The 23,508-nt window shown below is 42.4% G+C and overlaps 2 protein-coding genes across 14 annotated transcripts in view; both read left to right on the plus strand.

The window, feature by feature from the left end:
- The first annotated feature begins 327 nt into the window (after nt 1–327).
- LOC111854035 (uncharacterized) lies at nt 328–13,038 on the plus strand. 10 transcript variants are annotated; one of them, XM_072715345.1, is made up of 12 exons: nt 328–425; nt 582–639; nt 1,175–1,293; nt 2,846–3,041; nt 3,190–3,302; nt 4,876–4,975; nt 5,736–5,833; nt 8,568–8,763; nt 8,912–9,024; nt 10,014–10,931; nt 11,471–11,688; nt 12,216–13,038. In XM_072715345.1, the coding sequence occupies exons 3-12, from the start codon at nt 1,231–1,233 to the stop codon at nt 12,283–12,285; spliced, it is 2,085 nt and encodes a 694-aa protein (XP_072571446.1). In that variant the 5' UTR covers nt 328–425; nt 582–639; nt 1,175–1,230; the 3' UTR covers nt 12,286–13,038. The 10 variants fall into 10 exon arrangements, with proteins under 10 accessions (XP_072571446.1, XP_072571447.1, XP_072571445.1 ...); XM_072715346.1 differs by having other exon boundaries at nt 330–425; nt 1,172–1,293; XM_072715344.1 differs by having other exon boundaries at nt 341–714; nt 1,172–1,293.
- The window catches only part of LOC111854016 (formin-like protein 3), a 35,678-nt gene continuing 24,878 nt past the window's right edge, over nt 12,709–23,508 (plus strand). For 2 of the 4 annotated variants that reach the window (XM_023831563.2, XM_023831580.2), the window contains exons 1-5: nt 12,709–12,838; nt 13,077–13,275; nt 21,854–21,937; nt 22,035–22,115; nt 23,183–23,259. In XM_023831563.2, coding sequence (XP_023687331.2) covers nt 12,786–12,838; nt 13,077–13,275; nt 21,854–21,937; nt 22,035–22,115; nt 23,183–23,259 — 494 coding nt within the window. In that variant the 5' untranslated portion in view covers nt 12,709–12,785. The remainder of the gene's footprint in view (nt 12,839–13,076; nt 13,276–21,853; nt 21,938–22,034; nt 22,116–23,182; nt 23,260–23,508) is intronic. The other 2 variants (XM_023831597.2, XM_072715341.1) reach the window with 2 other exon arrangements.

The following is a 23,508-nucleotide window of genomic DNA, read 5'->3' on the forward strand; positions in this document are numbered from 1 at the left end:
TCGTATTTTTTGCAGGTGAAAGGTGCCAGCAGGCAGTGACTCAAAAAATACGAAGAGGACTGTCATTATTGTAATTGCAATTAAATATTATAGTTTATATTAAATATTCTGTTTCTCATCAAATATGATGTAATATTTCGTTTTTGGAGCCATCGGCGCTGGCACCTTCCAACCTGAATTTTAAGTGATCGCATTCAAAACTGCAGTGGCGCAGTTTTTAAAACGCGTGTCGTAGGTTACTGTAGTGTAGAATACTCTTTTATTGTTTCCTATAGTCGCAAAATGGTGGGGGGGAGCAAAACGATGAAATGCATTATGGGACATTATGGGCTGTTAGCCGTATAACTCATGTCACGTTAAACAAATGTAACTGACACTCGGCAAAAATATCTGGTTTGGAAGTCAGGGTTGGGGATACGGAAAAGGTTGTTACAACCCCATAGTAATATGAATCATAAATGACATAGTTCTAAAAGTCTGTTACCGGGAAAGAAACAGGAAGAGCCTTTATCACATCTGTTTCTGTATTAAGGTTTTAACCCTGATTTATGTAACGTCTGACAAAGTTGTTTCTCCTTTAGGACGCGTCCATTTTTTCAGCTGGAACTGCTTTCAGTTTCGTTTCTGTTCGTTCGCTGCGTAAGTCGCTGCCTGGCACTACTTCAGTTTGTTTATTTTGAAAGCAAACGGGAAAGACAAATATAACTTATACTGGTAACTTTAAAAACTTCGTTTAGGTTTAAAAAAAATTCTTAAGGTCAGGTAAGATATTGTAAATACGGATTGAGTAGGCAACAGCGTAGTTGTGTATCGTCAAATCGCATGTGTATACCTATACTTCACTACTGTAGCATTAATATACAGGTGTAGGTGGACATCCGTTTCTTATATGTTCTGTTTTCTTTGGTCACGAAATATGTCTGTTTTGTTTGAGAAATATGTGAATTATATTGCGCATGAAACTTGCAGCTTGCATTCTTGCTAATTCGAAAGTAAAACAAATGTGATTTTCCCATCTACAAATATGTTTTTAATATTTATTAAAAATGGATTTAATGTCTGTCTGGAGAACATCAGTGTTTATAATATTTAGATTAATTGCCGGATTTTGTCGAAATCACTCGAGTTTATGCGTATTGTCACTGTGTTTGCTGTTGTAACACTGTGTTAGCAGGTTATCAGTCTGATGTGATAGGCCCAGGCGAAGTGGTAAAGAAGCTGCAAGATAACATGGCAGAATTAAGTCCCCCGGCAGATGAGGAACAGATGGAGGTGGATCAGGATCAGATGGAGGTAAGGCCAATGAAAACTTGCAATACAGGATCCTATATCAGACATCCCACCTGTTCCGTAACTTCCAGGAGTCTCCTGCAAATGATGCGCAATGTGACGGATATCTGACGTTCAGTGACATTCGCTGGTGGTGAAATTAGCTGGCAAGAAATTTTACTGCTGCAAACTCACCCCAAATTTAACAGCCACCCACTAGCCGCGGTCAGGAGATTTTGGCCGCCCACCGGCCCCCACCCCAGTTGGCAGTATACATACAGTATTATCATAATACCAGCCAAGCCCTGACCAGTGCCCCCACCCTCCCGGATGGCCCTCATCTGCTTCCCTGAAATCAGTATCCCTAAGGTGGGATGTCTGCTATGTTGTCTTTAATTAACCACATAGTTACAAGCAGTTCCTGAGTTAAGAACGTCCAATTTACAGACAGCTCGTACTTATGTACTGCCATAAAAATAAACTATTTCAGAACCTTTATTTGAGCGATCACAGTCTCGGATTAGCTAGACTTTCAGCGCTGCCCTGAGCAACTGACAGCTATGGTGTGGAGCAGGAATGCGTTCTAGCTGCTGGTACATTTGTTTTCAATCACGGGCGGCAGAACCTGTATGGCTGGATCGGCATTTACCGACACCTACAGGCAGCAGGATGTGCTGAACCTGCCTGCTTTGTCTTCTCATGCCTGAAGCTCGAAACCCCAGATTCCAAAGGCAAAAGGAGTAAGACTTTGGGCAGCAAACAAAATGCTGTTCAGCATCTGTGCCAGGGCGTCTAATACGGGCCTAAACCAGATACGTCAGAATGTACTGCTGGGCTGGGCAGAGGGTCCACTGGTTCTCATTCAGACCCATTTACTGGTCCAGTTGATATCTCCAGAATACATGCCAGGAAAGCTGTATTTTTACACCAAAACGTGAAAAGACCAGAATGAGAGCTAATCTGATTAAGGGCTGATGCTGGAGCTGGCAGCGGCAGGAGACCAGCGGGAGAGCTCCGTGCTGGGCTGACCTACAGGGCGCTGCCACGGGCATCCCATAGTGAGACCCATCTCTGCACCCAGAGACCCCCCCCCCCCATCACAGCTGACACAGCGGTCTGCTGGGGAAGCAGCATCACCTGAGGGACACGGCGGAGAAGAGGATAGTGGCAAAGTTGGAGGATATCATGACCTGGTCTGCCCGTCCATCCTGTGAGATGGCATCTTGGCGCCCCGTTAGCCACCAGCTTACTGCACCACGGTGCACAAAGAAGCGATACTGTGGATCCGTCCCACCTGCTGCAGCACCTCCTCCCGACATGCCAGCCCCCCCTCCCCCCCCAGCCATAACACGCGTCAAGACAGTATTTCTTTATATTTAAAAAGACAGACAGCACTGTACCTGACTATGTAAAATGCACATACACTCCCAGATAAATGTTACTCTGCACATTTTTTTGATAGTATGTTTACTGTCTGCACTTAGCCTGGTGTTGCACTGCACTGTGTTTGTATCTGTGCACTTTGATCCTTTACTGCTACATGTAAATGGCTTTTGGGATCTTTTTATCTTTATAGGCATCCACTGATACTGCAGTGGTCCGAGTTGACATCAGTTGGCCGGATGAGGACGTTCCTGAGAAATTGTCATTTGTACTACAAAAGGCCCTGCAGAGTATGTTCAACAAAGATCATCAGATCTCATGTGAGATACGCAGTTTAGATGTCTTGGACACACCTCATTCTGTGATGGTGACGATATCACCTGCGTCAGGTGAGAGACTGTACTGTGCATTATTAAAAAGGTTTATTTCTGTAGTGATTTTAATAATTTACTAGGAATTATTGCCTGCTAAAAATAATGTTCTCCTTATTTGGTGTGCAATGTTTAGTAATTAACCAGTGAGTGTTACTTTCTTCAGTCTTAAGCAGGCTGCTGGAGATAAAATCAACAGATTTGACACTGAAGAGACCTAATAAAATGGTCAGAGTATCCTTCTCCCAGCCTGGAAACCCATTTAACAGCAGGGACCAGGTCAGTGTTTCTGTCTTTCTGTATGACACCACTGATTTGTCAGTGCTTGGAATGTGGCTGTTTCAGAGACAGTGTAATACCCCCCAGGTGTGGATTATATGGCTAATATGACATGAATTCATTAATAAGGGCATAATGTAACCTGAACACTATAGCCCCAATTTATTATAGGTTTGTTATAGATTATTATAATGTACAACATAGGAAAGATTATTTATTTTAATCTGTTAGATTTACAAACCAAAAAATTACAGATGAAGAGATGGCTAAATATTTCGTTTTTAACTTTATGTTCTTTCTTTCTTGCATGATGTAATGTTTAATACAGTTTTTGCAATATCAGTGGAACTTTGAATCAGAAGGAAGCACAAATCCTTTGTGTGCAGTAGTGTAGCTAATAGTTGGTGTGAGGTTCTTGTTATGATATGCAGTGTTTGGGTTTTACCAAGTGTGCTGATTATCCTCGACGGCAAAGGAAATCCATTTTGGTTTGATCTGCCTGGAGGATGTTATTCCAAGTTCATTGTGGTTCATTCAGGTGCTGTTTTGAAAACCACAGCTATGAATCAATATTGTTTATGAAGAGACACTGGGAGAGGAAATGATCAGCTGCCTGTGCTTTTATAACCTTTACATAATTGATGATTGATTTGTTTTGTTTGAAGAAAGATTGTACTTTTATTTATATTTTGCAAACTACAGACCCGAAATCAAGTCCCCGTTCCCAGCTGCTGTTCTCGTTCAGCAGCGAGCTTCCGCTTTCCCCATCTTCTGTCATCATTATTCTGCTTTCGGCACTGCGTGCATGATCTGGTGATGCCAGAAAACATGGACGCGGTCGCTGCTACCTCATCCCACGCCTGCTTCATTCGAAAGGCTTGGTGGAACAGTGCGGCTTCTGTAGATGATGTGCTCACGTCTCATCATCTCGCACATGAGCACGTCCATTTCCCCAGCTGAAAAGAAATCTTGTTTGCCGGGCAATCATGCCATTCTAATTGCATTCCGCAGTAGATCATGCAGTGCTTCTTAGAGATTGGCTCATTGCATGCTGCACCCAAAACACACCTCTGAGTTAGGATAACCCTTTTCCTGCCTTGTCCTGGCACAAAGTCTGTTTTTTCCACTCTCATAATAGTAAAATGGATTTGGACACACCCATAACTGTTAGTTCTGCTTTGTGCTTTACGCATCGCATTAGATCGTCCAAATGGAGCCCAATGCGTTACTAAAGAACTGAACAATCCTGACCAAAGTGGCATAGTTTCTGATCAATAAGAGCCATAAATGGAAATTACCTTTGGTCCAATTTAGAGCAAAACAACGAAAAACCATGTTCTTGTAAAAAGTAAAAAAAAAAAAAATGGCCCTTTAAAAATTTCCTAGTATTTATGGATTATTGTTCAGATACTTTCTTCTTTACATTAATGTAAGTGTGGGTGACATTCTAAAATTATTGCATCAATGGGTGACATTTTCCAAGGTGAAATTTTGTTGCAAACTTTCCTGTTTTTACAGTGCAAGTGCAGTGTACTTTGGATATGTGACTGGTGGTCTTTATTTTCTTGTTCAGAAAAAAATGCCAGTGCCAGCCAGTGCACCGACATACCCCAGAGACTCCAACCCACAGGACCAGGGTGCCGTCATGGAAAAGCCTCACCAAGCAGCGAATGGTACCTTCTCCAATGGCATGTTGTTAACAAATGTGTCATAATAAGTTACAATAAAAGTGTATTCTATAGTATCCTTGTTGCAGAATGGTGGGGGAAAAATTATGGGAAACTGCAGTTAGCCATGTGACACATGTCATGTTATACAAAGTATGTAACTGACACTCGGCAAAAATATCTGGTTTGGAAGTCAGTGTCGGGGATACGGAAAAGGCTGTTACAACCCCATAGTAATATGAATCATAAATGACATAGTTCTAAAAGTCTGTTACCGGAAAAGAATTTCTGTATTAAGGTTTTAACCCTGATTTATTTAACATCAGACAAAGTTGTTTCTCCTTAAGACGCGGCCATTTTTTCAGCTGGAACCGCTTTCATTTTCGTTTCTGTTCGTTCGCTGCGTAAGTCGCTGCCTAGCACTACTTCAGTTTGTTTATTTTGAAAGCAAACGGGAAAGACAAATATATAACCTATATTGATAACTTTTAAAAACTTTTACAAAATGAATTTTATTGCACATGAAACTTGCAGCTTGCTATATTGCTACTTCAATAGTAAAACAAATGTGATTTTCTTGCCTACAAATATATTTCTTTGTTTATTCAAATACAGGTTAAGTGTCTGCATCTTGAGAATAGCAGTGTTTATCATTAGGTTAATTGCCACATTTTGTCGAAATCACTCAAGTTTTAACAGTATGCATCTTGTTACTGTGTTTGCTGTTGTAACTGTGTAGATTATCAATCTGATGTGATACACCCAGGTGAAGTGCTAAAGAAGCATCTAGATGGCAACATGGCAGGATCAAGATTCGTGAGGGTTGCCCAGACACAGATGGAGATGGATGTGAACCAGGTGAAGGTAAGGAGACACAGGCCATGGACTCTCCCTAGTGCACAGTGACTTGGCTAATGAAAACCTGCAGTACAGGATAAGATTCATAGATCACGTGGATCCTATGAGCGTCTCGTCTTCATTTCCTGTTGCAGATTTTTTTTTCCTCTAACTTTTAAAGGCTTTTCCTGACTGCTGTGGTGTGGAGCAGGAATGCTTTCCTTCTTTATCTAGCTGCTGGTACATTTGTTTCCAATCACGGGCGGCAGAACATGTAAGGCTGGATCGGCGTTTACCGACACCTACAGGCAGCAGGATGTGCTGAACCTGCCTGCTTTGTCTTCTCATGCCTGAAGCTCGAAACCCCAGATTCCAAAGGCAAAAGGAGTAATTATGTAGGCAGCAAACAAAATGCTGTTCAGCATCTGTGCCAGCATGGTACTCGGTGTACTGGGGGCCTAAACCAGATACGTCAGAATGTACTGCCAGGCTGGGCAGAGGGTCCACTGGTTCTTGTTCAGACCCATTTCCACCTGATTTACTGGTCCAGTTGGTATCTCCAGAATACATGCCAGGAAAGCTGCGTTTTTACACAAAAATGGGAAAAGATCAGGGTTGCGTTTCCTGAAACCTCAACGCTGTGTCGTTCGTAATTTCTACCTTAAGTTGTCTCTTAACTCTGTGGCTTCCTGAAACGTTCTTAAGTATATCTTCCATAAGATATTGTTTTGCAAGGTTGGTCTGAGCCTCTCTTAGCCGTCCCTTATCGCAGTTGTCTGTTCATGCTGCTCATGTCAGATTTTATTTGTCACGTGCATCATCATACATAGTACAACCTGCTGTGAAATGCTTATTGCAGCTGCTCCAAGGAAATGTAGATAAACACTTTAAAACTATATAAAAAGAGATGAAAGAGATTAGATATAGTACTATCTATATACAGGGATGTACAAAATATACATCTGCTATGTACGTATATTGCACTATAGAATAACATTAAACATGGAGTTTACGATGGAATGGCATAGAAGTAGAAGTGTGGAGTGCATGATATAGTATAACATAATGTATAATATAATAAATATAGCCCACAGTGTTATGCATTGGGGGGGGGGGGAGAGTGAAGGGTTGATGATGTCACTCCATCACTGTCATTTAAAATAAGACTAGCATCGTAAAGGCTAGAGTTTCATAATCAAAAATTGCTTAACAAAAAAATAACTGATCCATGTGATAAAAAATATTTTGTCAGATGCATGAGTGCAATCTTCATTAGGTTTTGTAATTGCGCTTTGAATGCACATTGAATTGTCCTGAGTAACATGCAGGTTCATAATGAAAGATAAGGAGCACGGTGATGATTATGTATTTATTTATGACTGGGACGGATGAGAGGGGGGGTTCTGCCGATATTGGGGTGGCCGCGTTCCCCCTATTTCCTCCACCCCTGGAATGCACACCTCTCTAAATGTGCCAAAGTCACAGTATATCAAAGCTTTAGTTCATGAGATTGATACGTCGACACTGCAGGATCATTTACTCATTTCTCTAATATATTTTCCCCAAAAAAGCACCCGGGAACCGTCCTTAGTAGTCAATACTGAAGCACGTAGGACTTTCTCTTTTAAGACGGTAACAAAACTTTTCTTTTGGCTATTGGGCCATTGCTTGTTCCTATATCAGTGACATGCACACACATTGGTGCACGCAGGTGTTTTATAGAACATATAAAAATAAAATGGTGATACTACAATCTGGGGAGGTGGGTTGGTGCACCCAATCAGCAAAAATCATTTTTCCAGTTAGTTGATTGTTTAAGTTTGTATTTAATTTTTAGCTTCACCCCAGTTTTGATTTATGCAATATTTTGAAGGATTCCTGCTGTATTACATTTATAAAGAACACAAGTTTATCTCATGCGGCAGTCAAGCAGTTGCTGCATGGATAGAATAATCAATTCTCAAGCCACTGATGTCAACCAATCAGGTGTTCCAGCACCTATTAAGGCCATACTTAAGAAGCTCTCCCTTAAGCAACTTCTTAAGAGATTTTTTGGGAAACAGACGTAGGAAAAGAAATACCTTTCATAAGATATATCTTTAGAGTTTTCGTATGACGCTAATAGTCACTGTTATCAAGAAACCCACCCCAGAATGAGAGCTAATCTGATAATTAAGGGCTTATGCTGGAGCTGGCAGGAGACCAGCGGGAGAGCTCCGTGCTGGGCTGGCCTACAGGGCGCTGCCACGGGCATCCCATAGTGAGACCCCCCCCACCCCCCATCACAGCTGACACAACGGTCTGCTGGGGAAGCAGCATCACCTGAGGGACACGCCGGAGAAGAGGATGGTGGCAAAGTTGGAGGATATCATGACCTGGTCTGCCCGTCCATCCTGTGAGATGGCATCTTGGCGCCCCGTTAGCCACCAGCTTACTGCACCACGGTGCACAAAGAAGCGATACTGTGGATCCGTCCCACCTGCTGCAGCACCTCCTCCCGACATGCCAGCCCCCCCTCCCCCCCCAGCCATAACACACGTCAAGACAGTATTTCTTTATATTTAAAAAGACAGACAGCACTGTACCTGACTATGTAAAATGCACATACACTCCCAGATAAATGTTACTCTGCACATTTTTTTAATAGTATGTTTACTGTCTGCACTTAGCCTGGTGTTGCACTGCACTGTGTTTGTATCTGTGCACTTTGATCCTTTACTGCTACATGTAAATGGCTTTTGGGATCTTTTTATCTTTATAGGCATCCACTGATACTGCAGTGGTCCGAGTTGACATCAGTTGGCCTCATGTGGACTTTCCTGAGAAGTGGCCATTTATACTATATGAGGCCCTGCATATTATGTTCAACAAAGATCTTCAGATCTCATGTGAGATACGCAGTTTAGATGTCATGGACACACCACATTCTGTGATGGTGACGATATCACCTGCGTCAGGTGAGAGACTGTACTGTGCATTATTAAAAAGGTTTATTTCTATAGTGATTTTAATAATTTACTAGGAATTATTGTCTGCTAAAAATAATGTTCTCCTTATTTGGTGTACAATGTTTAGTAATTAACCAGTGAGTGTTACTTTCTTCAGTCTTAAGCAGGCTGCTGGATTTAAGATTCGCAAAGTTGACACTGACGGAACTAAATGAAATGGTCAGAGTATCCTTCTCCCAGCCTGGAAACCCATTTAACAGCGGGGACCAGGTCAGTGTTTCTGTCTTTCTGTATGACACCTCTGATTTGTCAGTGCTTGGAATGTGCCTGTTTCAGAGACAGTGTAATACCCCCCAGGTGTGGATTATATAGCTAATATGACTTGAATTCATTAATAAGGGCATAATGTAACCTGAACACTATAGCCCCAATTTATTATAGATTTGTTATAGATTATTATAATCTACAACATAGGAAAGATTTATTGTAATTTGTTACAGATTTACAAACCAAAAAATTACAGATGAAGAGATGGCTAAATATTTCATTTTTAACTTTGTTCTTTCTTGCATGATGTCATGTATAATAGTTTTTGCAATATCAGTGGAACTTTGAATCAGATCTCGTTGTAGGACAAGATAATTAGGAGTGTGTGTATCCAGTGAGGTGAAGAAGGAAGGTGAAGAAATCCTTTGTGTGCAGTAGTGTAGCTAATAGTTGGTGTGAGGTTCTTGTTATGATATGCAAAATCCATTTTGGTCTGATCTGCCTGGAGGATGTTATTCCAGGTGCGTTGTGGTTCATTCAGGTGTGCAGCTTCCTGTGGTTTTATAACCTTTCCATAATTCATGAGCCGCAGCCGTTTTTTCCCTCAAGACCATCACTATGTTACCAAATACCTGAACACTCCAGGCCAAAGTGGCATAAGAGCCGTAATCGGAAACTAATTCAGGTCCAGTTTAGAGCATGACAATGAAAACCATGTTCTTAGACAAATAAATAAATTGGGGGGGGTTGTAAAAATTTCCTAGCATTTATATATTTATATTCTGATTAATTCGCGTTGGAATTGGATAAAATTCTTGAAATACTCATTTAACAACTAAAGTAAGAAAGTGTGGGTGACATTTAAAAAATTATTACATCAATGGGTGACATTTTCCAAGGTGAAATTTTGCCATAAACTTTCCCTCAGTCTTTATAATGCAAGTGCAGTATACTTTGGATATGTGACTGGTGGTCTTTATTTTCTTGTTCAGAAAAAAATGCCAGTGCCAGCCAGTGGACTGGTGTATCCCAGTGGCTCCAAGCCACAGGACCAGGGCGCCATCAAGAAAAAGCCTCAACACCACCAAGGAGCGAACGGTTCACTCTCCAGTGCTGGTCCCATTGGGAATACTCAGAATGCTGGGAGTGCTCACTGGCAGTCTAAGGAAGACCGTGATGAGGAAACACACACTGCTAGATATAGCAAAAGGCCCATTCAAGAAGATTTAATGGAATGTCGTGTTCCTGTCTGCCACTATAGTCACCTGTCCAGCGCCTACAGAAAGGAAATGGATGACATACAGGAGAAGTTTGGAGTCAAATTTAAAGATGCTGTTTTAGTTTCGATTGAAGCAAATGATCAGAAGCAGAAGGAACTGGCCAATCAAGCGTTTACTGAGCTTGTCCAGAGGTGTTGTCTAAACTTTGAGATTGTTACCCTCCCCATGTACAACCTGGAACCAGACAACCTGACAGAGATGCTAAAAAAAATTCAAAAGGATGAAGAGTCCAAGCTGGAATTGAGCGTGTCAGCGAAGGGATACCGTCTGAGTGGTCCGAGAGAGATCGTCGAGGAATTTTTGAAGAGAAACTTGCCCACCACAGCTGCAGGAGCAAGTAGGGATAAACAAGCAGCTGCAGATGAAGAAGATCTATGTCCAATATGTTTGGATAAATTCACGAATAAGAAGAAATTGGGTTGTTCACATGTGTTTTGTTCATCTTGTTTGGATGGTGCAGTCAAAAGTATGGGGCCCCAGTGTCCAGTGTGTAAAGAAATATTTGGACAGGTGGTGGGAGACCAACCAAATGGAACAATGACTTACGATGTCATACGCGCCAGACTTCCAGGATTTCCGAAATGTGACACAATTGTAATTAATTATAGGATTCCTGATGGTATGCAGACGGTAAGAAACAGTTATCATATAATTTTCAAGTTCTTAGAGGGCTTTGGCATAAACATGTTGATTTCCAAATGGCATAGTTGGTCAATGGTTATGACTCTAGTCTCCAAACTCCAGCTTGATGGGTTTGAATCCTGCCCCAAGTGCAGGTGTGGAGAGATGTTTTGAGCTCAGGGTGCTGAGAGTCAGATCTGACTGGAGATCTTTTGTTGGCAGCTGTCAGCAGCTAACAACAAGATAACAGGCATAAAAACACAGTTTTAAACTATAGGCGTGGGCATCCTACCCTACAGTATTGTGACATTGCATTACTACCAACAACCAGAGGGGGTGCTGAAGCACACTCAGCACCCCTCCTTCCAACACTACTGCCCCATGCTGTATGTGAAGTTGTCATGTATCCTGCTCTTGGTCTCATCTGTCTTGTGCCCTTTGCCGTCTGGGCTTTGAAAATAACTATACAATTTAGAAGTATGCTTGTATATCTCCTATAGTTTAACATAATAGCCATTCTGTAATCTCTGTTTGAAATCTGGCTGTAGGAAAGGCACCCAAATCCTGGGAAGAGGTTCAGTGGGACAGACAGACAGGCTTATTTGCCAAACAACCGTGAAGGAAACGAGGTTCTGGAGCTGCTGAAAAGGGCATTTGCCCAGAAGCTGATCTTCACAGTTGGGGTGTCCCGGACCACTGGGCTGTCAGACACAGTCATCTGGAATGACATTCACCATAAGACCAGCCAATGGGGAGGACCCACCAGGTAGGACAATTAGGATATGGGACTGTCCTTGTGCACTGAGTTTACCTGTCACTGCTGCCCATCTTCTTGGCTTGTCTCTCTAACGTTCTGATTTGTTGTCCCCTCCCTTAGTTTTGGCTATCCTGACCTCCCTAACGTCCTGATTTGTTGTCCCCTCCCTTAGTTTTGGCTATCCTGACCTCCCTAACGTTCTGATTTGTTGTCCCCTCCCTTAGTTTTGGCTATCCTGACCTCTCTAACGTTCTGATTTGTTGTCCGCTCCCTTAGTTTTGGCTATCCTGTCCTCCCTAACGTTCTGATTTGTTGTCCCCTCCCTTAGTTTTGGCTATCCTGACCTCCCTAACGTTCTGATTTGTTGTCCGCTCCCTTAGTTTTGGCTATCCTGTCCTCCCTAACGTTCTGATTTGTTGTCCCCTCCCTTAGTTTTGGCTATCCTGACCTCCCTAACGTCCTGATTTGTTGTCCCCTCCCTTAGTTTTGGCTATCCTGACCTCCCTAACGTTCTGATTTGTTGTCCCCTCCCTTAGTTTTGGCTATCCTGACAATGGATACCTGCTAAGAGTGAAAGAGGAGCTGAAAGCCAAGGGCATCAAGTAATGAAGTTCTGGGACTGAGATGGATGCATATATACAAAGATCACATATAGAATGGAACCCTTCACCAATTATTCTGAACATAATCAGTTTTCCTTTACAGTGCTTAGACTTTAACGGATAAAATTGTGTTCATAATACCACTGTACAGTAGGTATATTACTTAAATCAGTGTGCGATCATTTGTTTTTTCAAGAATCACTTGTAGATTATAAATTATTTTGTCATGAATATTAAACAAATTTTTATTTCGAAAGCCGGTTAAAAGCCAAGTTCAGAGGAAAGAAATGTTATGATCGGAAATGTTAAAAAGTGGCTATTAAAGATGTGACCAGCAGATGGCGAAAGCGCGTATTTTTTTCGCTTTACTCTGACTTGTGCGCGATGGACGCGCAGCTACTAAAAACGAAAAGTTATTCGGAATGGAGGCGGGTCCGTGGGGCTCAGTGCGCACTTACGGTGGAGGGGAAATCCAAGAAAGAGTCGTTCCCACAACAGTAATGAATGGGAATTTGGATTTCCACGAAGTTTGGAGAAACTAACATCGCAGCATTTCGGTAAAAAGGACCAAAACTCATTGCAAAACATGGGAGTGTTTGAAGAAATTTGGTTTTGGAAGATAGAATATATGTAAAATCTAAAGGGACTACACATTTAAATGTCTTCATACATAACACTGAGAAAGTATGTAGAAAATGATTAAATTGCCTTAATATAAAGCGAACCAAGTGGGATTAAAAATGTTTAAAAATTGGAAGGATTCGTGTATTTAAATTTTCGTGGGGTTTTGGTCAGTTTCCTGAGACATCACTTTTGCCTGAGACTGAAAGAAGAGCCCCGAATCTGTTTTTCGGTCCAAACTGAAGGACAGTTTCTGAAAATGGGGAATACTGAAAGTGTGGACGGCCAGGGAGATGTAAAGCCTCACGTCATGCAGTTAAGAGTGCCGATGCCCGACAGCGGAGAGCTGGAGGAGCGCTTTGCCCTAGTCTTGGTAAGCAAACGCGTGTCTTCATCTTACTGTCAACATCTTTTTAACTGTACACATTTGCTAGATCCAAATTGTCTGTCCTTTTTAATGGATAATACCCGTTTAAATTACATTTTAATTGAATTACTCGACCTTAAATACACCTTTAAGTATGGTTATATATAAAAACGCGGACACATATATAAATCCTAAATCTCGCTATTTCCACTTTTAAGCAATTCATTTTGAGTTAATAAAAATAAACTAGATATTATAGACGGTTTTATTGATTAAAAAAATAAACAGGGTTAAGATTTAAACCTCCAACACGATACGCAGTCCTTAGAGACAATCTCATATATTAATATAAACCCTACTTTTGACAGTTTCGTTCACGTCTGCTGATCTATGTACAGTAGATAGCCATACTACCCATGAAGACATTTCTTACAGGATTGATCATGTCGTTTCCAAAATTCCTAAAGTTTAAAGAATAGGGAGTTCAGACAAAGATAACGGGATGTCATCTGTTAAAACCATATAAAATAAAAAACAGCGAGACAATGAAATGTTATACTACCGACAAATGCAACTTAAACGACCTTATAGCCTGATAAACCACTAGGAAGTCTTTCAGTGTAATATTTTTATGGCGCTTTTCTCAATGAATTTGCCTCAAAACAAAGGTTTATAGTTTATCAGAATTTAGTTTTTTTTTTGCCTTTCGTCTTTGCATACAAAACAAATTTTTCAATCTTCAGCCATAATATGCATCTGAGGTGCTCTGGAGATGAGAATAGAAGGAAGACGATTTTGACAAGTTCTCTCACATTGTAAGTTCTGTGTTTTCTCATAAACATAACACATACATGTCTACTTGTTAGGAGTCACTTGCTGCAAGTAGCATGCAGAGTGATCCTTCCTGTCAGTGAGATGAGGGTGAGTCTCTGCTTCTCTGCTGGTTTCCCCAGATTGCCGATTCCCAGGGACTAAAAGCAGAGCAGTGAATGACAGCTTACCGGCCAGGCTCCTCAAGCCTAATCTCTCCCACCATTACTTTTTGTGGATGGTGTTTAATCCAAAGAATTTGCCCTCTGCAGAAAAGTTCAGAAACATTCCAAACAGTTTTACTGAAAAGACAAACATCTCAAACTGAGTTTGAAGGCCCACATTAATAGCTGTTTCTTGGTGTAATACGAGAGATGTAATATCCTTAATCACAACATCATTTTATTTTATGAAATAGTAAGATCACAAAACCAACATTTTGATGGCATAATTAAATTGTGTAATTTATTCTACATTGTGTCATTTCTGTCTTGGGATGGACATTGTACTCATCCAACCCAAAATAAAGATGTTATTCATCAGGATCAATTCAGTTTCTCAGCATATCATGCTGCTGACTAGTTGTGTGTGACATCAACATGATCATTGTAATCAAGGTGGATGATGGACTGGAGAGAACCTTTATCACATCGTTACTTGAAGCTGATTGGGGATTGTTGCAACACATGAATGTGGGATTGAGTGTACTGGAATCCGTGTACTGGAATCCTTTTGCAGTGGAGACTTGAGGTTGCAGTCGAAATGAAAAGCATCTCGAAAGATGCGCTGCTGTTTTTCCTGGAGATTGCGACACGTTTCTTCTTTCTGCCATCTTGAAGTGAACTACAGTACCAACAAAAAAATGGGTCCCTAAGGGCAGAGGGACCGAGTAACCATGGGATTGGATAGACTTTCTGTTTTCTGAGGTGTGAAGTGCGTTTCTGCTGCTCTTGCATGGAAATTCCAACACAGCTTCTGGCTCTGGTCTGTAGTGCCAGGACCAAACAGGAAATACATCAAGGACCAGATCCTGGAAATCATGATAGACAAAGGATATGAATTCCAGTCAAGGATAAATGAACACCTAGAAACCCCCAAACGCCACATAGAGGGAAGCCGGCACTCAACAATGTGCAGAGAATGCTACATTGTCCGCTCACCTTTTGTCTAGAAGCTTCTGCAGTGGGGAATACACACTTCTCACTGCATCCTGCACAAGCTCCTTCCATATATCTGTCTCTTATGCTGTAATAAATGTACCCAAGATGCACGAAGGTGGTTTTAGAGTATGGCTACTCTGCCTGTTTATATTCCATTGGGAAACGAGAAATAGATGGAAAGCCTTACTCATGAAATAATTCTGGTCTGTAAAATATCTTTGTTGCAGATCCCTCTCTCTCTTTTTTTTTACTGTGCCTCTTTGGTTTGCAGCTGTGTTCTTCAAGAGATCAGACGCTACTGTCTGCTTACTGCCTGCTGCAGTTCAGGCACTGACCAGGTTGTAGTGTCTCAGTTTCCCATAATTCAGGATCTGTGCGTTCCGTTCATGCTGGCGAACTCTTACAGCAGTGATACGTTCTATGTAACGTATACTTGGAGTGCAGCTTTTTGTGTTAACAGTACTGGCTGAGTCCAGCTTGCAGCCTGAGCCTGGAATAGATCAGTGCGGGCGGGGGGGGGGGCATGAGTCACTGGCCTCAGCCTGAGAGCCACACCCTGCCTACAGGATGGCCAGGGATGAGCCGAGGCGGTTTGTGGGGTCATAAGGTCAACGCGTGAGTACAGAAGGTGAGGAAAGCGGTCATCTTCTCTCAGTGTGAGGTGATGACACTGGGCTGTCCACAGATTTTGCTAATATAATAAACAATGTCTCACTTTTTAAAAAATGCCAGGGTATTGTTAGAAAAACAGCACTTTTGCATTTAGTATGATAAACTCGAAAACGGTGTTTAAGTCATTAGGAAGCATATTCTGCTCTTAGCTGCACATTTTTCCTGGATGGGAGGCGCCGTCGGCTTTAGAATTATTTGTGACAGTTTTGGAAGGGTCGCATGGAAAGTATGACATTTGTTTTTCGAAGGATGTTTCGCTTTATACGAATCTTTTGATGTGGAAGTGGCACCAGAATTAATAGCAAAGCTGCCAGTAGCCAGTCAGCTTCGTCCACACCTTGGCTCTGGACACCAGCGCCACCCCCTGGCCCACGCGGGCGGGACGGCCGCTCAGACTCCCAGCCCTGCAGGCCCCGGCCCAGCCAAAATATTCTGGGCTGGTCTCACTGGGCTGGAAGGTCAGAGCCAATTTGAAAACAGGCGAGGAAGATCAGCATTACACTGCTAGAAGTACTAAGCATAGTCCGTGAATGCTTGGTCTGGTAAAGAAAATAGTTTCATTTTGACTAAATCATGCTATAAACCTTGATACAACATTACATTTACATTTTACTTATTTAGCAGATGTTTTTACCAAAAGCATTATACAGTTTTTTGAGAGAAAGCAAGGTCAGACGATCCTTGGGGAAGCTGTTTTTTTTAATGATTTATGTTAGACTTCATTTGCTGTTGGTGTGATAGGAGAATGAAAGTCTTCAATGTATTTCTTTCAAAACAGAGAACTCAGTCAAAGATGTCCACAGGCCTAATTTGGAGTCAGTGCTAACTGGGCTCGCATGGTCCCCTGTGTACCACACGAAATTACTTCCAGAATCAAATTCTCAAGTTCTTCAGTGTCAACCCCTCGTTATCTTGGGGTTCCCAGCCTTCCCCTGCCCCCCCCCCCCCCCCAAAGATCCTAAATCACTTGAACTACTGTATGCTGGCAGACCAGCCCTGTTTGTCCCACCTCCTTGTCCTCCGGGTCATTCTCCTCGAAGGGAGTGGGCTGCCCCGCACATTCCTCTCTCATAGCTCCAAACACTTGCACGAGCCAGTCTCCCACTGCACACTGTGGAAATGCATCTATCTCCCATTGTCTGCAGCAGCATTCCGCGCGTTTCTGCTCTGACTAACTCCCATACTGTTTCTCGCCTCTCTTCAAATCCCCCTTTTGTGTGCACACTTCTCTTTTTGGCTGGAAGATATGTCCATGTCTGCATCCATCCATCTTTGTCCTACTCTGTTGTGCCCTTGCATAATCATACGTGTAAATGTGTGTCTGTGTTGAGGATTTGTCATTTTGGCCCAACTGGCGTTCTGTGTCTCTGCATGATTTCATAGTGGCTGGACTGGTGTGTAAACTATTGTAGACCGAAATGGGTTGGAAGTCCAAAGAGTTGGCCGTTATTCTGCCACAGTCAGAATCACAGTTCCCATACCTCTTTGCCAACTCTTGTTCCTACAGCTTGGAAGGTTTTGTCCTGACAGACCCAAGTCATTGTTTGAGCTGTAATGGACAGAAAAAGTGGATGTAGTAACGCCAGGTTGATGAGTTGGGGAATGAATTAAGACTTTTTTTCTCTATCGAGTCTTGTGGCTGAACCTTCTCCCCTGTTCCTATGTCTTGGATGCTTTTAGGAAATCATATTCCAAAAAATAATAGTCATCCAGGTTCTTGTGGTTGGATCTTGCACCAAGTCACTGTTCACTTGCTGTTAAGGAAGCAAATATTTTATAATAACAATAATTTAACAAGCTTTAAGATCTTACAAAACAGGCTCAAGATTGGGCTCTGCCATTTCCTGCCATATTAAATTTTGCTCATCCAGTACTCTCAATCTTAACATTTTTAACATAACCCTATTTTTGGGTGGAGGGGTGGCTCTGAGGCTTGGGATCTGTACCAACAATTGGAAAGTTGCTGGTTTGAATACTGTGAACGCCAGGAGTGATCCTCCTCCATTGGGCCCTTGAGCAACGCCCTTAACCTGTAATTGCTTCATCCTGTATGACATTAATCTACATCCAGCCCTGCAAGGAGGTCCTCCAACCTACAGGGAAAATATGGGGGTTGGTGGCAGGATTGGCACTCCAGCTATTGGAAAAAAACTCACACTGGTCTATTCGGACTAGTGTGGTGCTCAGGTATCACCCTCTGCCCAGCTGTGCTCAGGTTCTCACCCCTGAGGTGGTTTGTCAAGTGGTGAGTGCAGCAACATGCTGTAATTAGTGCACACTCCTTACCTCTATCTCTCTATTTTAACTGCAAAATATAGCAACCCTCTGAGTATTTGTTTGGGCTCTGGCCGAACTTGGCTCCTCTCTGCAGAGATGGAAAGTTCAGGTCCAGAAAGTACAAATCCAGACCAAGATTTTGTTTCAACCAACCACTTCAGTATTCTGTGACTGTGACTCTTTAAGCTCAACTAGTTGGTTGAAAGAAACCTTAGTCTGGATTTTTACTTTCAAGACCTGAACTTTCCACCTCGGTTCTCTGCAAGAAAACTCCACTTGCTGCCTGTCAGTAACTCACCGTCTTGTGTTCACCGCCTGACTTTTTCAGCATTGCTTGAGGCACAAACCCTCAAACAGGAGCTCTGATTGTCCCTCGAGGGCATCCTTCCTTTTTCAGAGTCCTGTGCTGTTGGCTCACTGGTTCCTCAGACTTTAATCAGTCCTGTCTGTTCCAGTGTATAATTTACTTTCTTCATGTTGCCAGCGGCTGCTTATGGTGGACAATAACAGCAGGGTCCGGTTTTCTAAGAAGACCGGGCCGAACCTCATAGCTTCAGACGTGTAGCTTTTTCTCTTTTAACTATTTAGAGAGAATTTAGAACTCTTTAATAATACATACAATCTTAGACTACCAAAGAAAATTATGTTTAAATAATCTTTATATTGGTGTAAAGCTATTTCTTTTTTTGTCAAAGTGTGTTAGCTTAGCCATTTCAAAACCTCTGCTAAAGTAACCCCAATATTTGCAGTAACCATCCATTGTACCTATGTATTTGTTTTGTGTACCACTAATATACCATGTTTGGCTAATCAATACATCATCAAGTTAATTAAGTTATTTAATTAAGTGATCTGGTGGTTTCTGATTTTTCATTGTTATTGTTCATTTACATCTGAGAAAAAAAGGTACCACCCAGATTAATAGTGTTTAACATGTTATATGATAGCGTAAGACTTTTACACAGTAATTTAGGCGACTATCTTGATACCAAATAGGATCTTGAAAAAGAGCTGATTGAAAAGGGTTATAGACAGATGGAGTGGGGTGGTTCATGTCTGTCCAGAAGATCGGTTGTTTTTGTTTTTCAGCAAAAATGAACAAAATTCGGCAAAATACCTTGAACTAAAGAGTCTGACTTAGTATTCATTTGCCCAGGAGCCTCAAATTGTTTTGTTGGTAAGGGAGGAAAAGCGGATCACCGTGCCGTGGAATTGGCTTTCCTGGATGGTTGTTACCGTAGATGAATGAAAAATTCCTCTTGCCTCAGTGAAAATACAATGTGAGTACAAAATAGGACAGAGAAAATTTTATTATGAATATCTCTGTAAAAAAAATTGAATGAAATGAATTCTACTAGTGAGGGTTCATAGTGACATAATGTCTGAGTATCTGAAACTGAGCTGAAATATGAACACAGACAGACATTTGAGAAGTTACTCTGCTCTTGAAGTCAGACGGTCATTTACTGACACAGTGATGTTTTGGTGAAGAATTAGTCTGCACTGTCTGTAACAATGCAGTGATTTAAACATCTGGTGCCATTGTAAATCACTGTGATGTCTACTGAATAGATCATGAGGACTTTGATATGGAGCAGTCACTGGACAAATTTCTGAATAAGGAAGTTAACAATCTATACAGGAAGTGAGGTCATGATTTTCAGTTTCATTGACATATTTAGCAGACCCTTTATCCAAAGTGACATACAAGCAAGGAAAACAGCATATTGCAAACAATCATGCTGTCAAGGAGTCAACTAGGCATAGCTTACAATGAATACCTAGGTGCAATTGTCAAAGTAAGAACCTAATAAGACTATTCAAGGGCCAGAAGTGCAACATATGAGAATTCAAAGAACATAAAAAAGCATCAAGTTAGCAGAGGAATTCATGGAATAGGTGATTCTTGAGGTGTTTCTTGAAGGTGGAGAGGGAGCCTGGGAAGCTCCAAGTGGCATTGGTTTGTTTGACTGAAGGGGACAAGCAGGGACAAAGGTCTTGACGAGGCTTTTTGTGGAGATGGGTCCCTCCATTTATGGAGCTATAGGCCAGCACCGACAACTTGAACTTGATGTGAGTGCCAACAGGGAGTCAAGGAGGGATGTGACATGAGAATGTTTAGGTTGAATGAATATCAGACGTGCTTTAACATTTTGAATCACCTGTAGTGGTCTGACAGCACAAGCTGGTAGACCCTCCCAGTAGAGCGTTCCAGTAGTCAAGTTATGAGGTATCAAGGGGCTGGACTAGAAGGTGTGATGCCTACTGAGACAGAAAAGGTCTGATCTTTGTGATGGTATACAGGGTAAATGTGCAAGATGTGGAGACTGCTGTTATATGCTCAGCGAAGGACAGCTGGTCATCTGTCATTACCTCTAGGTTCTTAGCAGACTGATTGTGTGAATAAGACAGTGTGGATGTTGCAAGTTGAAGTATGATGTCATGATGGATGGAAGGACTGGCGGGGAAAACAGAAAGTTCAGTCTTGGAGAGATAAAGCTAGAGGTGATGGTCCTTAATCCAAGCTGTGATGTCAGCCAGGCATGCAGAGATCTGAGCGGAGACCGTGATGTCATCAGAGGAAAGAAGGTCAAGTAAACATGCATGTCATTTGCGTAATAGTGGTAGGAGAAGACATGAGAAATGTGACTGTTTTTCATGAAACGTTGAAAGGATTAGCTGAGGACAGCACGGTCAAGGGTTTTGGACAAGAATGAGAGGAGGGAGACTGGCCAAAAATTCTCATTCCATGAACGATCAAGTGAGGGTTTTTCATTCAGTGGTGTGACCTGACCTACTAGGTCTATAGGATGTCGAATTTGGCACAGTTTCCTCCTAGCTGTCCTGAAGTTTGCTTGTTGGGCATGGATCATGCTGGAGAGCCAGGGATGATAGGGCTGTGAGCGTGCTGGTCTGGAGGAGAGTGGACAGATCGGGTCAAGACATGAGGTAAGCACAGCAGAGTGTCAAGAGAGGAGAAATCCTGAGAAGATGACAGGGAGAAGGAGACTGAGGCAGAGAAGCAGGTAGGGAAGAAAGAGTGAAGGTTGTAATGGAAGGAAGTTCGAGGAGGGGAAGCCAAAAGCAAGGTAGGGAGGAACAAGGTGAACTGAACAAAGAAGTGGTTCAGTAAAGGGTGACAAGCAGGTTCTTTGTAAGGATGAGGTCCAGTTTGTGTCCAGTATTGTGAGTAAGAGGAATGCAGAACTAGGTCAGGTCAAATGAGGTTAGCAGGGTGAGGAAGTCAATAGCCTGGGGTTTATCATGGTGGACGTTCAAGTCCCCAAGGATGACAAGTGGCAACCGACATGGCTGACAGGAGCAAATCCAGTTTTTCAGTGAAGTTTTCTTCTGGGTCCAGCAGGCAATAAATAACAATATGCAGTTTTTCAGGGTTGATGATGGTGAGAGTATGATATTCACATGTAGAGTACCTATACGGAGGCAAGAGAGGGGTAATGAAGATCAACCACCCTGTCCATTGAAACGAGGAGTATGGGAGGAATCAAAGGGAAGGGTGGCCATATTGGCATGGTCACCCATGCAACCTGCTCAGCACCTGGACACTTGTACTTTCCACCTAGATTTGTTTAGTATTTTGAAATATGATGTAAATTTGTGACTATTATGCCCTAATTTTGAACACATTGTTTTTTTTTCCCCAGAGTTCCATGAACCTGCCTCCGGACAAAGCCAGACTCCTTCGGCAGTATGACAGTGAGAAGAAGTGGGACCTCATCTGTGACCAGGTCCTTGTCCTTCACTGTCATGTGCTTCATCTCTGTCAGCAAATTCTGTTTGTTGAAGGCCTGCAACCGAGTCTCATTCTCTGGCTCTGTCTCGCAGGAGCGGTTTCAGGTGAAAAATCCCCCTCACACCTACATCGAAAGGCTACGCGGGTACCTTGCTTCTGGAGTTGCTGGAAAGGTAAGCTTTAGTTTGGCTGTGTCATCTTCACTTGTTGAGACTGGTTATGTTTTCTTTCCAGTCATGTTTTTTTTTTTTCATAATTCATCATGTATGTTAACCTAAGACACAGAATAAAGAACATATATGTGTATCTTTGCCACGTTGTTTTATGGCCTAGTGAGTTTAAATTTCACATAAAATCCAGGGCACCATTATCTGCACATTTATTTATTTTGAGTACAGTTAGTCGTGCTACATGATATTACATGAATCTGTTCCAATGTGATTGAAATATTAGTACCCAAGTCCAATACAATGCGGAATCACTTTTGCATGATTTTCAGTCGTAGGGAAAGCACTACGTGAACTACAACGTGATACGTTATTGCGAGAAATACTACTTGTGCATTGCATCACGCCCCATGATGATTGTCTCATTGAGTCCCTCACCCTAAGATGACTGTGTCTCATTGAGTCCCTCGCCCTAAGATGACTGTCTCATTGAGTCCCTCACCCTATGACTGTCTCATTGAGTCCCTCACCCTAAGATGACTGTCTCATTGAGTCCCTCACCCTATAAGATGACTGTCTCATTGAGTCCCCCACCCTAAGATGACTGTCTCATTGAGTCCCTCACCCTAAGATGACTGTCTCATTGAGTCCCTCACCCTAAGATGACTGTGTCTCATTGAGTCCCCCACCCTAAGATGACTGTCTCATTGAGTCCCTCACCCTAAGATGACTGTCTCATTGAGTCCCTCACCCTAAGATGACTGTGTCTCATTGAGTCCCCCACCCTAAGATGACTGTCTCATTGAGTCCCTCACCCTAAGATGACTGTCTCATTGAGTCCCTCACCCTATGACTGGCTCATTGAGTCCTCCACCCTAAGATGACTGTCTCATTGAGTCCCCCACCCTAAGATGACTGTCTCATTGAGTCCCTCACCCTAAGATGACTGTGTCTCATTGAGTCCCTCACCCTATGATGAGATGAGTGTCTCATTGAATCCCTCACCCTATGATGATTGTCTCCCTGATTATCTCTCTCTAAAATGGCTGTCTCACTTGTTTATTCTGTTTCAGAAATTTCGGCGACGAATTCATGAATCTACAAAGGTGCTGCGTGAACTGGAGATTTCCCTCAGGACCAATCACATTGGGTCAGTGCCTAATCGGGCAGAACTCTGTTTAGTCTATGTCTTATCTGGCTGGGTTTAAAGGTTCGCCCATCCTGTGGCTTCCTGGTGACAGTTAGCCTGCATTTGGGATTATTTCGGGGCATTGGCGCGTGCCCTGCGTGTGGCGTGTGGCAACACCCTTGTTCTCCCTGCAACACAAGCCAGCGCACCCCGATGCCAGGGGCTGTCTCACTCACTGCTCCCAGCACTGCAGTGGGCAGGAAGCTTGGC

Source organism: Paramormyrops kingsleyae, chromosome 8 (genome assembly GCF_048594095.1).
Source record: "Paramormyrops kingsleyae isolate MSU_618 chromosome 8, PKINGS_0.4, whole genome shotgun sequence".
NCBI classification, from domain to species: domain Eukaryota; kingdom Metazoa; phylum Chordata; class Actinopteri; order Osteoglossiformes; family Mormyridae; genus Paramormyrops; species Paramormyrops kingsleyae.

Excerpts from the sequence above, each read along its gene's own strand:
- LOC111854035 (XM_072715345.1), top strand. The coding sequence starts at position 1,231 with ATGGCAGAATTAAGTCCCCCGGCAGATGAGGAACAGATGGAGGTGGAT. Across the intron at positions 3,042-3,189 it reads GACGATATCACCTGCGTCAG|TCTTAAGCAGGCTGCTGGAG; the intron begins GTGAGAGACTGT and ends TACTTTCTTCAG. Across the intron at positions 5,834-8,567 it reads TGGATGTGAACCAGGTGAAG|GCATCCACTGATACTGCAGT; the intron begins GTAAGGAGACAC and ends TTATCTTTATAG.